This window comes from Microcebus murinus, chromosome 20, assembly GCF_040939455.1.
Source record: "Microcebus murinus isolate Inina chromosome 20, M.murinus_Inina_mat1.0, whole genome shotgun sequence".
NCBI lineage: Eukaryota > Metazoa > Chordata > Mammalia > Primates > Cheirogaleidae > Microcebus > Microcebus murinus.
Window position 1 is genome coordinate 4,298,936 of NC_134123.1, and position 14,438 is coordinate 4,313,373.

Below are 14,438 nucleotides of genomic sequence, written 5' to 3' on the forward strand. Positions count from 1 at the left end.
AGACAGAAACGCAGTGTGCTGCGACGGGCTGTCACGAGCAAGGCAGAGAGTGAAGGATGCAGCCACCGCACTGCCTCCACGGCACCCTACTGAGGAGTGAGCGTGTTAGCCAACTTGGGCAGGATGCACCTTCCTCCTGTAAAACACACTGATGCTAATTACACTTCTCAGATGGTCTCCTCAGTATTACAGAGATGACATCTTTGCATAATCATATTTCATTATGGGAAATAATAAGTAGCCCCATTCCCCTCCCACATTCCACTTGACCCTGAAAACCACACATTAACAGAGGGAACGAAGAGATGCTGACTCAGCAGATGTTTATTCGCGTGCTCCGCGCCCTAGCCCAGGCCAGGCGTGGGAGCAGCCATGTACAGAGCTGGGCTCTACATCAAAGTCCTGCGCAGGACTTGTGAAATGCAGGAGCTTGAGCCCAGCCCAGAGGAACTGGATCAGAACCTTAGGGCAGGGACCAGCAGGTGCGCTTCACTCAAGCTCCTAGGTGAATGATCGGGAGAGAAGTAGCGAGGTGGGGTGGGGTGCAGGACAGATCAGGAAGGGCCAGGGTGAATAGTTCATATTTTATTGTAAATGAGCAGGAAACCCATTTGGAACTTTCAGCGGAGGAGCGCCGTGATCTAGCGCACATGCCGTGGCTGCTGTGGGGAGAAGAGATACCTCAGCAAGAGGAGAAGCCAGGAGACAAATTAGGTGACTGTCATTGTCCGAGGGAGAGATGATGGTGGCCTGGTCAGGTGACCACTGGATTCCTTTCGAAGGTGGAGCTGATAGGACTTTGCTGATAGATTAGATCTTGGGCATAAGAGAGAAAGAGGGATCGGGATGATGCCAAGGTGTCCAGTCTGAGCTACCAGAAGAATGGGGTTGCCATTAACAAGATGGAAAAGACTTTGGCAGGAGAAGCTTTGGAGAAAGAAGACTGGGGCTACATTGTGCATGTATTATATTGGAGATGCCCGTTAGCCACATGGGCGAGTATGTGGAGTGGAGAGTTAGACATCAGCATCTAGGGTTGGCATTGAGGCTGAGTGGCCCTCCACTTTCTGTGCTATCTTTCACTTTTAGTTTGGAAATCCTCCTCCTCCTACACACACACACACACACACACACACACACACACACACACACACACACTACTTGATACTTAAGTATCCACTTAAGCATCCACTCTCTAATTTCAGGAGGAGGATATGACTTAGGCCTGACCGTAGTCTATAATACCTTTCCATAGAAATGGATTTAGAGATTGGCGTGAGACTCCTTCACAATAAATTAGATACCATGAGAATTTTGCAAAGACTTCTGGAACAGAGGATTTCCAGCAGAGACAATGAAAGGGTTGGAGCTTCTGCAGCTATTTTGTGAACCATGAGAAATGAAGGGAGTTGAGTGTATGAGAGACACAGAGACCTGGTACTAGTGACCACCTTATGCCTGCAGTGATCTTTGTCTCTCATACTTACTTTTCAATATGAGCCACTAAGAAATTCTCTTCTAAAGAAGGAAAAAAAAGTCCCAGGTGATTCTGATACAACATATCTGTGGATTGACTGGTATTTGGAAATAACCATGGTAATATATGGTCCTATGGCATCGCTACTCAAGCATGGTCTGCAGACTCATTACTTGGGGGTTTGTTAGTATTGAAAAAATCTCAGCCCCAACCAATAATGAGAATCTTCCTTTTACCAAGATCTGCAGATGATCTATATGTGTGAATAAGCATTATTAGTGCATAAGGAGCTTATGTTCTTCTGAGGAAAAAAAGATACATTTGTGATATAATTAAATAACAATGCCAGGGTGTGTGTGCATTGGCAAAAATTGTCTCAGGAACAATAGTAATAACTATTCTACCATTTAATGTGCACTAACTATATAAAGGAGGCTACATAAAGAAGCCCATCTCATTGTCAGCTGGCTCCATGGCAATGCAAAGAAATACCAGGTGACCACTGGTACATGAGCAAGCCATCGCTGGGACACAGCTGTGAGTGAAGACGGGCTCTCTAAATTACTAGTTACACCATTCGATAAAGTGTAAACCTTTGCATTTGAACTTCTATGGAAGTTTTAGTTCCCATTTTTATACGTATTATCTCATTAATCCTTAGATATCATTGCTCAACTTATTTTAACAGATAAGGAAACCAAAGCTCAGAGATGGTAAGCTCTTTGCCTAAAGTCACACAGTCAGGAAGTAGCTAACCTTACCTGCATTCCCCTTTCTTTGGTGGCAGCTATTCCCAGTTGGGCTACCCCTTCCCACCCCCACTCCCAGCCTGGCTCCATGCCTGGCCAATCAGCTCATTTTTTTCTCCCCCCGACCGTAGTGATTGTTCTGTGAATACACATGACTTACGTCAGTTCGACAGTCATCGGCTGTGGCACTTTTGCTGGCACTGTGGGGGAAATTGCTCTTTTCGTAAAGGGGAGACTGGGCAAGGGGAACATGAGCCTGCTGTTGCTAGAGTCGAATTGCCACGAGGGGGGACCTAGAAATAAACCTGGGCCTGAAGAAAGGCAAATTTCTGATGATCTGTTGAACCGCCTGGATTCAGCCATACCTGAATTCAAGACCCCTTGGGATGTTTTTGGTTCTGGGAGCCAGTAAATTCTTTTGCAAGAGTGGTGTGAAGGCCAGTTTGGGTTGAGTTTCTGGCATCTGAAGCCAAAAGAGTCCTGAATACAGTGATTAAAGTCAGTCTCAAAACCAGCTCAGTTCCTAAGCCTGTTTTGTTAATCAGTGGCCTTCACTGTTCTATACACAGAGGGTGAAGTCCTAAGGTCGTGGACATTGAGTCGGGCCATGCATGTGACCGTGCCGGGGGTGGTGTGGGAGGGAGAGGGTGCCCCTAAGCAAGCCCCACCCTCATTTCTTACCCCTCTTTGCACTACACCCCCCGCAGCAGCCCAGCACCCGGTCCTCCGTGGGCCCTGCAGGGCAGAGCTGGTGCAGGGCACACCATGATCGTGAGGTCAGTGTTGGCGAATAAGCGTTTCCATTGACAACTCCAGGCTACCTGGGTATTTCTGTGATGGATATTTTGCAGGCTGGGAACACACGTCTTTTCTCAACATTAGACTTGTGTTGCTGCTATTTCTACCCCTAATGCTGCCTGTTCCCACCTTGAGGACAGTCACAAAGCTGCCTTCCTTCCTGTGCATATGATTCTTGAGCCTTCGCTTTCCTCCCCCAGTTCCCCCCTCACCACCCACCTCTGCTCCACATTGCATAACAGTTCCAGGAATGGCATCCTGGCTACTTTGCACCTCTACCCTGAACCACTTGGGTCCCCTTGCTCCTCTTCTCTTGTTTGTCCCTGTCTCTTGCAGGATAACTTCCAGAGGAAACATTTAACAATGCACAGCTAACCTCAGTTTTCTCCAGCCCAATCACTTGGTTCAGCTGAGTTAAGCAACCCCAGCAGCAGATATTACAACCAAGAAGCCCATTTACTGGGCATGTGGCTATGAGACCCGTTTTCCAGGCCCCTCCCTGACCCCAGAGCTGCCAGCCTACTTCCCCTCGGCCTGAGTGTGGCTCTGTGGGTGGCTGGTTTAAGGGCTCCCTGGACCACAGCTCCTTCTGAGCCGCCGCTGAGGACAGGGATCAATGAGGAGATGGCTCTGCTCCGACGGAACGAAGTCCTGAGCTCTGGGCAACAGGGCTAGGTGGCTGCTTTGCCGTTCTGTCTTTCATACATGAATCAAGCCCCTATTATTCCAGGTTCCCTTCCAAACCCTGGGAATAAAGTCACAAGCCAGGCACAAGCCAGCCTGGGCCCTGTCCCCAGGCAGGGAGCGAGAGTAAACAAGCAAACAAATAAATGAGCATCTCCAAGGGTCCCAACTGCTGTAAGGAAGATGAAACAGGGCAGTGTGACAGAGCTCAGCTGGTAGGAGGGGGAGAGCCTCAACATCAGAGTGACCGGGAGGGCCTCACTGCGAAGGTGACCTCTCAGCTCAGGCGCAGAAGCAGCGCAGGCTCAGGCTGCACAGATGGGAGATGGAGGAGTGTCCCTCGCCCCCAGAGGATCCACAGGCACGGAGGTGCTGGGGCAGGAGAGAGCTTGGCATATTCTAGGAGCTCAGAGAAAGCCAGAAGGAGCCACTTTGCACAAGAGGAAAACAATTAGGAGAGGTCACAGAGGTCAGTAGGGGTCAGATCATGGAGAAGTTTGGGTTCACAATGGATGTTTTAAGCAGAGGATTCGCGTGGCTTAGTTTATGTTTTGAGAAGCTCATTCTGGCTGCTGAGGAGAAAATGGGGTAAGCAGGGCCAAAAGAGACTCAGATCACATCTCTGAGAGCTACTCTTCGGAGGGCTTTGCTATAAGGCAGGATTCTGGGGACTACCTTAAGCTGGAAACTCAGAGAAGACCCTCACTGTCTCCTGGGGCCTTGCATCTCATAGACGTCTATGGCATAGCATTTAGAGGTGGTGTGGTGTCACTCCTTGGGGGACAGCCTTGTTTCTGCCCTCAGCCTGGATCCCAGCTCTTGATAACAGAGACAGGGACACATTCAGGCAACCAGGCAAACAGCTGCAAACTTCAAGGCCTCAGTGAGCCCTGCCGCCACTCATATCGCTGCAGGAGATTGTTTAGGGCCCCATGCCGGCGACCTGCAAGTTCATGCCCACTTGGGAAGTATCAAGGGCCCAGAGGAGAAGGAAGGAAAAGCACCAGACACCCCCGACACGTGAAGATGAGCGCTGAGTTGCAACCGCAGCTTGATTGGTATTGCCAGCACGCCCTCTGCCTCAGCATCTCCAGAATAAGTAAATAATCCATCCACCTGAAATGAACTCCAAAAAAAGAGAACAAGAGAGACCATTTGGAACATTGCTGAGACCTAAATTGACCAACTTTTGTCAAGATGAGTTAGTAAAATAGAAGGCTTCTCATCAGCTGTATTTTAATGCCATATTTGGAGCCACTCAGTCATTATAAAATCATCTGAACTTCTCAGCAGAAGTACACATTGGGGAGTTTATTTTTGAGTCTCTCTGAATACAAAGGAGAGTCTTTCCAATACGAGTTCTGGGCAGAGCACACAGCTTCCTTTTAAATGAGGAGGAACAAAATGCCCAGTTGTTTTCCTTTGTTAGTAATTCCCTCTTCCCTCTTTGAAAGTTTTCCTGAAAGTGTGCTGTCATTTCTGATGATATAAGAAAAGGTTCTTGAGCCTCACCTGAGTAAGCAGGTTGCTGCTGGCTAGCAGAGCATTCCAGAGAATTCTTCGTTGGGCTGAACTCCCAGCTGGACGCTGGGCCTGAAGAATGTAGAGGATTTGGGGAATCTTTGATTTTATTTAGAGGAAACAAACTGAGCCCACTCCACCTCCACAATCTGCAACAGAAGCCAAAGCTGTGAGGGGATTTCAGAGCTCATTCTGTTTTCAGCTAGCTAGGACACAAACCCAGGGACCCTGTGGCCAACCCTGGGCAAGGAATTGCCAGCCCCCTCATTGGTCAAGGCCCCGTGTGGCCAATGTTCAAATGTTCACATCTGGCCAGTGTGCTGGCTCATGGAAAACCTGCCCGTAGCCTGAGCTGATCATTGCTACCTGCCACCATCACTAAGGGCTTCAATCCCCACTCACTGCCAAAGACTTAATGGCTTGATCCTGGATTAAACAGCCAATTGACACATACTGGATCCCATTGTTAGATACTGGGGGAAAGGGGAGGGTGTTCCTATTCTTTAAGGAACATAAAATATGGTCACTACCCTCTAAGGTGCTCCCAGTATGTTGGGCATGGGGTGGGGCAAGCAGCATTCAAAAACAACGTGCACTCTAGGGTCAACTGCAGATAGCAGGCCCCATGCAGTTCCATTCTAAGATACTGTGGCTGTTTGGGAGAACACTGAATGATTTACAGAGGAGCACAGTGCCAGGCCTGCACTCCAGAGTCTCACAACCCAGTGAGTTCCATTTCCAAAGTACCTGTCACTCTTCATCCATTCATTCAAGAAATACTTTTCACATGACTGTATTCTAGATGCTGCACCAGGCACTGAGAATATAACTCTAAACAAGGCAGATAAGGTAGACACCTTTGTAGAGTGCACCATCTGATGGGCCAGGCAAACGTGCTCACAATGCAGTCTTAGTAATCCCTCCATCCATCTGCTCACACATTCATGTGTTCACTTCCTCGCCCCTTCAAGGAACATTTAAAGAGCATCTCCTGTCTCTGACACTGTGCCGGGCGCTGGGCACACTGCAGGGAGCATGCAGGCGAGGGTTCCATCCTCATGGAGTTAGCAGCCAGCAGAGTTGTGGGCAGACTGCGATCTGAATAGGAGAGTTCAGGCGGTCAGCAGAGGGTGCACGGCCCTGACGGTGCCGGTCGAGAGGGCTTTGCTGGTTATGGGGAGCTCAAACCGAGCCCTGAGGTCAGGTGGGAGCCTGTTCAGATCAGGCAGGGGGCTATCCCTTGTCCCGCAGCCTGTATCCCTTCCCTCAACTCTTCAGAGCTCAGCAAGATGAACAAAGACCTCCCCAGGCTCTGGGCTGCGGCCACCCAACTGGAAGACCTCTCTTTATAATAACAAGGCTCGCCTTTCTGCCATCAGCTGCGTGGCTTCCTCTCTGCCTCCTGAGGTGCAGGCGGCCTCATCTATGCACAGCAAAGCATTTTCCCAGTGAGGACACCTAGCAACGAATCCGAACACCAACCCATACATCTAACGCTGGCCTCTTCCTCGCTGTCCCTGCTGACCGCCATCTCAGGGTTACAACTGGGACTTCCTGGGGACAGGCTGGGCTCAGAGTGAAATGGGAAGGAGAGGTAAAAGCAAGTACAGATGACAGGGAAGGCTGCTTTGTCTGCCTAGGGTTCCCGGGAGTGATGGGGGGATGGGTGGAGGAGGAGGATGAGCGGTCCAGGAAGTCCCCTGAAGGGTGATTTCATTGGCTGTGGCCATATCTAGCAATTGCGCCAGGCACAGTTTGAGTTAGCTCATGACACCATCATAGGACACCTGCTCTGTGCCTGGCACTATGGGGACACTAGGCCAAGCAAAGGAGGAGGGCACAGTTCCCACCTTAGAGGACCTCACCTTCTAAAGGGACACAGACATGCAAACAGGCCCCATACTCTAACGGGGAGCATGCAGACACGCAGACAGACAGCAGTCAGCCCCAGTGGTCAATGCATATATACATAAGCACCAGCGGGTAAAATATCCTACTCTTGTGATTGATGGGGAGTGGGGACGGGAAGAGTATGCAGGGAAAATAAAGAACACAGGATCCTTTTCCTGCGTCTATTATTCACATCCACCTGCTCTGTCCCTCCCTCCTCTGGTTTCAGTTTTCCCATCTGTTCAATGTGGCTGGGACCCACTCAGATGTTCCCTGTGTCCTATTTTTGTGATAGTGTGATGTGCCAGGTGTCCATTAATCCTTACTGTTGCTGCCATTTACTCAGCACCTACTATGTGTCAGGCAGTGCTGAGCAGTTGTTATACCTTTTAGCACAGTCTTCAAAACCACCCGTTGTGACGGCAGTGTCCCCATTTGAAATGTGAGGACAGAGAGGCTCAGAGAGAATATGTCTGTATACAGAACATGTCTGCATCTTCAGCGAGGGGCCCTGTGCAGAGCCATCAAGAGGCCGTGGTCATTGCCCTGGAACCCGATTTTCCTCTGTGGGAAGAGCCCAAAGGGAGGTGTGACCGCGCTTCCCCTCTGGGCTTGACCTTCAGTTCCAGGGTACCACTGGCCTCACCCAGAGTCAGTAATAGGTTTCAGTGTTTTGTTTGAATGTCTGTAGGGGTGACAAGGACTGGGCCAAGTGCCTGCTGGAAGTGGGTGGCTGGATGCCGGGAGGGGAAGGCTTGGACTCAAAGACGCATGGATCAGAAAAGTAAGCCCGCCTGGAAGAACCCCTAAGATGACTTCTAGCCCACCCGTTGCGTTTGCGAGTTGGGGGAAATACGGCTCAGATTGGAGGAGAGGGTAGTCTAAGGTCGCACATAAAGCCAGACGCCAAGCGCAGGGTGCACAATCAGCAGCCCGGGTCTTTCGCCTTCCACTCGGTCTGCGGCCCCAGCACCGAGCCTATGCGGGCGGGAGGGTCCTGGCCCTTCCCTCCGCCCCACACTGCGCCCCAGAGCCACCCCTTCAAGGCAACAATTAAGGAGCAGGGTGAGGCTCCGTCTCGGTCTGAGCAGTTACGTTCTCATTAGGAGCCGAAGCGCCAGGCTCCGAGCATTAGCGCTCGGCGCAGCTTGGAAGGTGCTCTCGGCCCTGCCAGCCGCGAGGCAGCGGCAGGGGAGCGAGCGGGCGGGCTGGAGCGGGAGCTAGCGCACCCGCGCTGCCTCGCGGACCGCAGAGATGACGGTGATCGCCTCCGCTGCTCGCCTGCTGGACCCGCACCCGGGCAGAGAAGCCAGGTCTGGGCTCGTTGGGTCCTAGAAGCCTCCCCGCGTTCTCCTCCGCACACCCCTAGGCCTGGCTGGGTGCTGGCGCCAGCAGAGTAAGACACAGCCTCCACCCTCGCAGAAATGCAGCGGGGGTGGGGAGGGAGGAGGCAGGGCAGTAAGAGAGCCCACATTCCAAAGACAAGCGGTGACAACTCTGTCTATCTGGGTGCGGAAGGCTCCCGGGAGGAGGTGAGTTTAAGTGGAGGCAGGAGCAGAGGAAGTAACCAAGGTGCCCTGGGCTGGGGAGGAGCCTTTGAAGGTGAGGCTGAGGCTGAATGAGGGGTGGTCCCAGAACCCCTGCAGGCTCTGATCTGAAGGGGTTTATTTTAGATGAAAGCAGGAGGTGGGACCAAGATCCACCGTGGCCTAGAGGACTCTAAACATTAAAGGAGCCCCTGTGACTTGCGGCTTCAGGACTGCTCCCTCCCTAGCCCCTGGTACCGAGCAGGCCCTTTCTTCTCTGTCCCTCTCGATTCTCAGCACACCAGTTGAAGTCTCTGGTTCTCTCCAGCTGGATCCTAATTTTCAGAAGGTTGACTCACCCCCACCTTCACCCCAGAGGTGAGGGAAGTGGCCCAGTTGCCATACGCCAGGCCCAAGGGAGGCCTCTAACCTCCAGGTCTGCCAGAGAACTACCTACAGCCACACTCAGGCTGATGGGAGGCTCAGGCCGAGGAGGATGAGGGCAGTCTGGGGGACAGGGAACTCCACATCTCCCCAGAGCCCTCTGGGCAGAAGCACCAGGTCAGCACTTCTGAGCTCTTTCTGGGCGCCCCATGGAATCCACAGCAGAGTGAGAGAAGCGCAGCCCCAGATGTCTTCCTGTCCAACCAGCACCAACGAGACCTGGCTGGAGGGTGATGACACAGTGTTGAGCCTTGGGAAAGCAATGCCCAAATTGTGTGGACGGGACATCTCCCCAGAGGAGACAGCCTTTTAGCTTAACTCTTAGGTCCTCAGCAGAACTTGATTTTGCAAAGTGGAGGAGAGAAAGGGTACTTCAACTTCAAAGAAATAACAAGCATGTAGGCAGAAAGGCAGTAATGGGAGACAGGTTCATCTAGGGCATGGGAAACGGTCAGCAGGTGGAGGAAGAAGAGGGTTGAGATTGAGAAGGGTCTCCAATACCAAGTTCAGATGTTTGGGGAGGCGGAGACCCTCCCCCAGGAAAGAGGCCAGCTGGAGTCAGAGCAGAATCAAGAGAGAACCTCCAGCCCCTCCTTCCCACCTGGGGACAACTTGTTCCCACTATTCACCTGCCAGGCCCTGGTTCCCCTGCCATCCTTCTCCTCCCCCAGCCTCAGGCCTAGTATTCAGGAGCCCGCACTTAGCAGCTGGGCCAGTACAGGTGGCAGCCAGGACTCACTAACCGAGGCAAAAGAACCTGCAGGCCTCTGGTCCAGGAACAGAGGATGGCTGGATCCACTGGGCAGGAAGGACCCTTGGAGATGTTTAGATTTCTCTGTCTTTATACAGATGAGCAAACTGAGACAGAGAAGGGACTTGCCAAAGCCACTAAGCCTGGACACAGCCTGGTAGCCCCACAGCTCAGGCAGCCAGAACCCTGGAGGTTCCTGTCCTCAGGAAGAGGGGTGACCAACCACTGGCAGCCCAGCCAGCGAGTGCCAAGGCATTGGGGCACAGCTTCTGTGAATGGTGGCTATCCAACCTAAGCAGAGGCTAGCCTCCAGCCCCCAGGGCATGCATGGTGTGCGGTGCCACTCCCTGAGAGCGGGCTCTGCCTGGCAGAGCTGTTAGATCAAGCTCGTTTCACTGCGAGCTTTCAGCTCTTCCAGGCCTCCCTTCTCAACCGAAAGACTGCCTGCAGAGAAAGCGTTTCTCTTAATAAAAATGATACTGGTAGTTTTCCTTTAAATTCCTTTTAGGGGCCTTCATCCCCACTTCTCTGTGGACTGACTGGGGAGGAGGGAAGTGTCCAGCAGAAAATGAAAAGCACTCGAGCCCGGCCCTCACTCCCAAGTCCCTACCTGGCCCCTGGGGACGGCAGCCACTGTGGTGGGGGGGCGCCCCCAAGGCTGCTGGCCGGGTGCCTGGATTGCGCAGAGGAGAAACAGGGCCCAGGTTTCAACCAAGGCCCGTGCTCATGAATCTCTAACTCTGACAAGCTGCAGGAATAAATACAAGAAATGTTGCTTATTGTGCTATTATTAACCTTCTTCCTTCCCCGCACCCACAGGGGATAATTAAATTCATCCCTGAATCTCAGGCCATGAAAAAGCCTCTAAATGGGATCAGAACCTCCAGGCCCCCACCCCTGCGGCAGCTCCGCCCTGCGCCCTTGGCCACCCACTTGCTTTCAGGCTCCCAACCTCCCCGCTGCAGAAGCGACCGGGTCAGCCTTCCAGACTTAAAACGAAGTCCTTTATTTCAATTTTGCTTTCACATTGTGTTCCCATACAATCAAAACTCCTAGATGAACCTCTTGAATAACAAAAGTCCTGCGAATGAGCGCAGTCACACATCCTGGGCGCTGGGTAATTCCGAGGGTGGATTCCGGATTCAGAGGTGGTGGTATAAAACATACTGCTTTGGGAACTGCGAAGTGGACAAGGATTGGGGACATCCAGGGACAGAAAGCATGGGGAGACCACCGCTCTGGACAGGTTGGTTTGGGTCCTCGAACTGCGATTATTCCCGATGCATTTGGAATACAAAAAACTCAAACTTCGCTCCCAGGCCGGCAGCTGCACCTGGCCTAGCAAGATATCCTCCAGATTTCTTATATTTGTGCCAAAGCAGTGAGCACAGGCGAATGCAGGGCTGGCCCTCGGCCTGGCGCGGGGAGAAGTGCAGGGCTGGCTTTTCGAGAAAGCCTTTGCCCCCGCCCAACTTCTCTCTGGTCGCCTTCTCACAAGTCTCCTGCCCTTCTGGGCCTCGACCTTTGGCAACCCCGGTCCCCAATCTCGCAGCTGGGGAAGATGGGGAGTTTCGAAAGCTATTTCAGAAAAATAGAAGTCCCACTTCGACTTTATTGGGTTAAAGCAAAATTAAATCTTGGCTATTCACACGTATGTTACAGAGGACGAGGAAGCGTCCAGAAGAACCTCCTTGGCGTCTGGAGGAGCCACAGAGCACGGGGCATTGACAAGCATCAGAACATCGAGCAGCCTTAGATTTCACGATCACTCTGAATAGGACATAGAAATACGGAAATACAGCCAGTTTCCACTGGGAAAAGTTCTTCATATACAAATGATATATATTTATATATATTTTTTAAACCAGTCACCACTAAGGTGAGTCCTTTCTCGGCTAACGAGCAGCCCAGGATACAAAGTATCTTCAGCTAATTAACTTGAGCGGTGTTTTAAGAAGAGCCAAATTAAAAGTAACTCCCCCATCCAATAAAAGAAAATTTACCCCCTCTCCACATTAAAGGGGGGACATATTAGATTTCAGTAGATAGGATTCAGAGGCGAAAGGGAGAAAGATTTCACATTATATAGTGAAATACAAAGTTTCTTTAAATAAATTGCAGGGAATATGAACATGGGAGTAAGAAACAATGACAAGGCAGTCTCTTGATTACTGCAACTGGAATGGGGGAAGCGAGTTTATTTTTGGAAACGGGAGTGCGCAGCGCTAAGCGGAATTTGCTTCTCCTAACAAGGAAACCGACAAAGTCGCCTGACCGCCGCGCGCACCTTTCCACCGGATACAGCTAGGGAACATACAGAAGTTTCCAGTCGTGGGCTTTCTTGCCCTCTTAATTTCGGCCTCTTTCTCACTCCCCCTGCTGCCTTCGCCCTCGCCCTGCCTCCTTGCGGGCTACGAGGCAGTCAGAGGGGAAACACGAGGAATCCGGAGAAAGTCGAGTACTTCCAGCCCCCCATTAAGTTCCCCCGCTCCAGCTTGAGGTATGCGCGGTCGCCTTTCTCCATTTGGATCAGGACTCCGTTGCTGGCGGCCTCCCGGGTCACGTCCTGGTCACCAGCGAAGGCTGAAATCACCGGCCACCCGTTTAACATGAGGCTCACCTGAGAAAGAAAGGCCGCTTCAGAGGCGCTGCCTAGGCGGCGCGACCCGGCGGCGGCGCGACCCGGCCGGCGGGCTCACAGCCGCGAAGGCCGCGGGCACTGGGCCACACGGGAGGGTAGAGAGGGGCTTTGCAGCTCAGGGTCCAGCGGCGGGAAAGACCGCACAACTGGGTGAGAGGAAGGGGAGTTTCCCTCGTTCCGCTTTCTCAGATGAGCGCGCTGAGCGAATCTCTACTCTGCTGTCATGCAATTTAATAAACCCAGGGGTGGCTCTAGCGCCCTGAGACCTTCCACCTCTCTCCTGCTTCCCCTAGCCTCAAAGAGAAAGTCAGGCTCCCAGGAAAACAAAAACAAAAAACCCCTGGCCTTTCCCAGTGGAGACAGTGGAGAAGCACGGCACGGATTTGAGCTGGTTAGAAATCTCGCACCACTGCACTCTGCGCTTCATCCCCAAACCGCCGGCCAATTCCGCCCCAGATGAAGCTGCGCCCGCCACCGCCCGGTTTTGCCCTTGCAGTGGCATCGTCACCAGGGCCAGGCGCCCTCTCCCCAGCGGCGCGTTCCGCCTCTGTCTGCGCCCGAAGGAAACGTGGACTTCTTTGGGGACATGGGGCGCCGGAAAGCACGGGCTCGGACATGGCTGGAGCCGGGAGGGAGTGGCACTACGCCCTTCCTCGCTCCATCCCTCACCCGCTAGGGCCCAGAACTGCGAGTTAAAAACCCAGAGTCGGTCCCCAAAGGGAGGCCTCGGGCAGGTGGGAGTTGGAGGGCGACGGCGCTCTGTCCGTGGTGCTGAAGACAAGCACGCAAGCCGCCTCGCAGACTCCTGAGCCGGAGCGAGGGGTTGGGGGTACTTGTCGGAGGTGCCGAAAGCGACGGTCGCGGGAAGCTTCCAGAAGCAGCACTGTCTGTGATGCTAACAGCCGCTGTTACAGGAAGTCCCTAGAGTCCCACAGGAAATCTGGGGAACGTCTTCGGAGGGGCCCAGAAAGGCGAGGCAAAAAACTCTGTCTCTGAGGATGGGGCTGGCTCCCTGGAGCCGGCCACAGGGAGAGCACAGGACAGTCCAAGCCCCAGTACTGTGAAGCCCATCATCTGTCCCTCCACGCAGTGTGAGCACATGCAGCTGCCACCTGTCTCCCACCTCCTCACAGCCCGCCCCACCCCCCACCCGTGGCCAGCAGCCCTACGGGGGCCGGGGCCTGGCCCCAGGCGGCGGCTGACCTGGATGGTCTGTCTGTTGTAGACCTTGACCACGTGGAAGTTAAAACTGTAGATCCCCTTACGTGGGGCGATGAAAGTGCTGCGCTCGGAATCAAAGTTGCTGCCGATGTTCACTAGCACCTACAACGAGACGGGAGCGGAGAGGAGTGGACAGGAGCCAGGCTCGGACTGCCGCCCCGCGCGTCCGCACAGCCCTTGGAGAGCACGGGGCACCGGCCTTCCACCGACCCCCCACGGTAAATGTGCATGCGAGAGGACGGAGCACTCACCTGGTCGAAGTAGATGATCATGGTGCGGTTACTCATCTCGGACGGCTCGTGGTTGGTGCTCCTGATGGCAGAGAAAGCCACCTTGGCGCTGCCGGAGCGCACAGAGATGCCCAGGGCTGTGCCCGTGGGATCGGACGCGGGGTTGGAGTCGCACACCACTAGGCACTTGCCCTCCAGCACGATGGGTTCCGTCTCGTTCTGTCCGCAGGCCGGGCCCGCCAGCCACGCGGCCCCCAGCAACAACAGCTCCACGGCGCTCAGCATTGCGCAGCCGGCGCCCCCCGGCCCCCGCCCGGGGCTGCTCGCGCCGGCCGCCCCCCGCCCAGTCCCGCGCCGCAGCCCCCTCCTAGGCTCCGCGCTCAGCTCTGCCGATGCCGCCCGGACGCTGCTGCTCCCGCTCACACTCCGGACAAGCGTCCCCACGCTGCGCTCCCGGAGCCCTGCCCGGGCCTCAGGGGTGCCGCGGCTGCCCAGCTGCACTTGGA

At 53.6% G+C, this 14,438-nt stretch overlaps 1 protein-coding gene across 1 annotated transcript; it reads right to left on the reverse strand.

Annotated features, from left to right (window-relative positions):
- Positions 1–10,830: 10,830 nt before the first annotated feature.
- CBLN1 (cerebellin 1 precursor) lies at positions 10,831–14,221 on the reverse strand. The gene is made up of 3 exons (XM_012788978.2): positions 13,954–14,221; positions 13,685–13,804; positions 10,831–12,460 (listed from the first exon to the last, which is right to left on the reverse strand). Exons 1-3 carry the CDS (start codon positions 14,215–14,217, stop codon positions 12,263–12,265), a joined length of 582 nt encoding a protein of 193 aa, XP_012644432.1. The 5' UTR covers positions 14,218–14,221; the 3' UTR covers positions 10,831–12,262.
- Positions 14,222–14,438: the final 217 nt, after the last annotated feature.

Excerpts from the sequence above, each read along its gene's own strand:
- CBLN1 (XM_012788978.2), bottom strand. The coding sequence starts at position 14,217 with ATGCTGAGCGCCGTGGAGCTGTTGTTGCTGGGGGCCGCGTGGCTGGCG. Across the intron at positions 13,805-13,953 it reads TGATCATCTACTTCGACCAG|GTGCTAGTGAACATCGGCAG; the intron begins GTGAGTGCTCCG and ends GTCTCGTTGTAG. Across the intron at positions 12,461-13,684 it reads ACAACAGACAGACCATCCAG|GTGAGCCTCATGTTAAACGG; the intron begins GTCAGCCGCCGC and ends TTTCTTTCTCAG.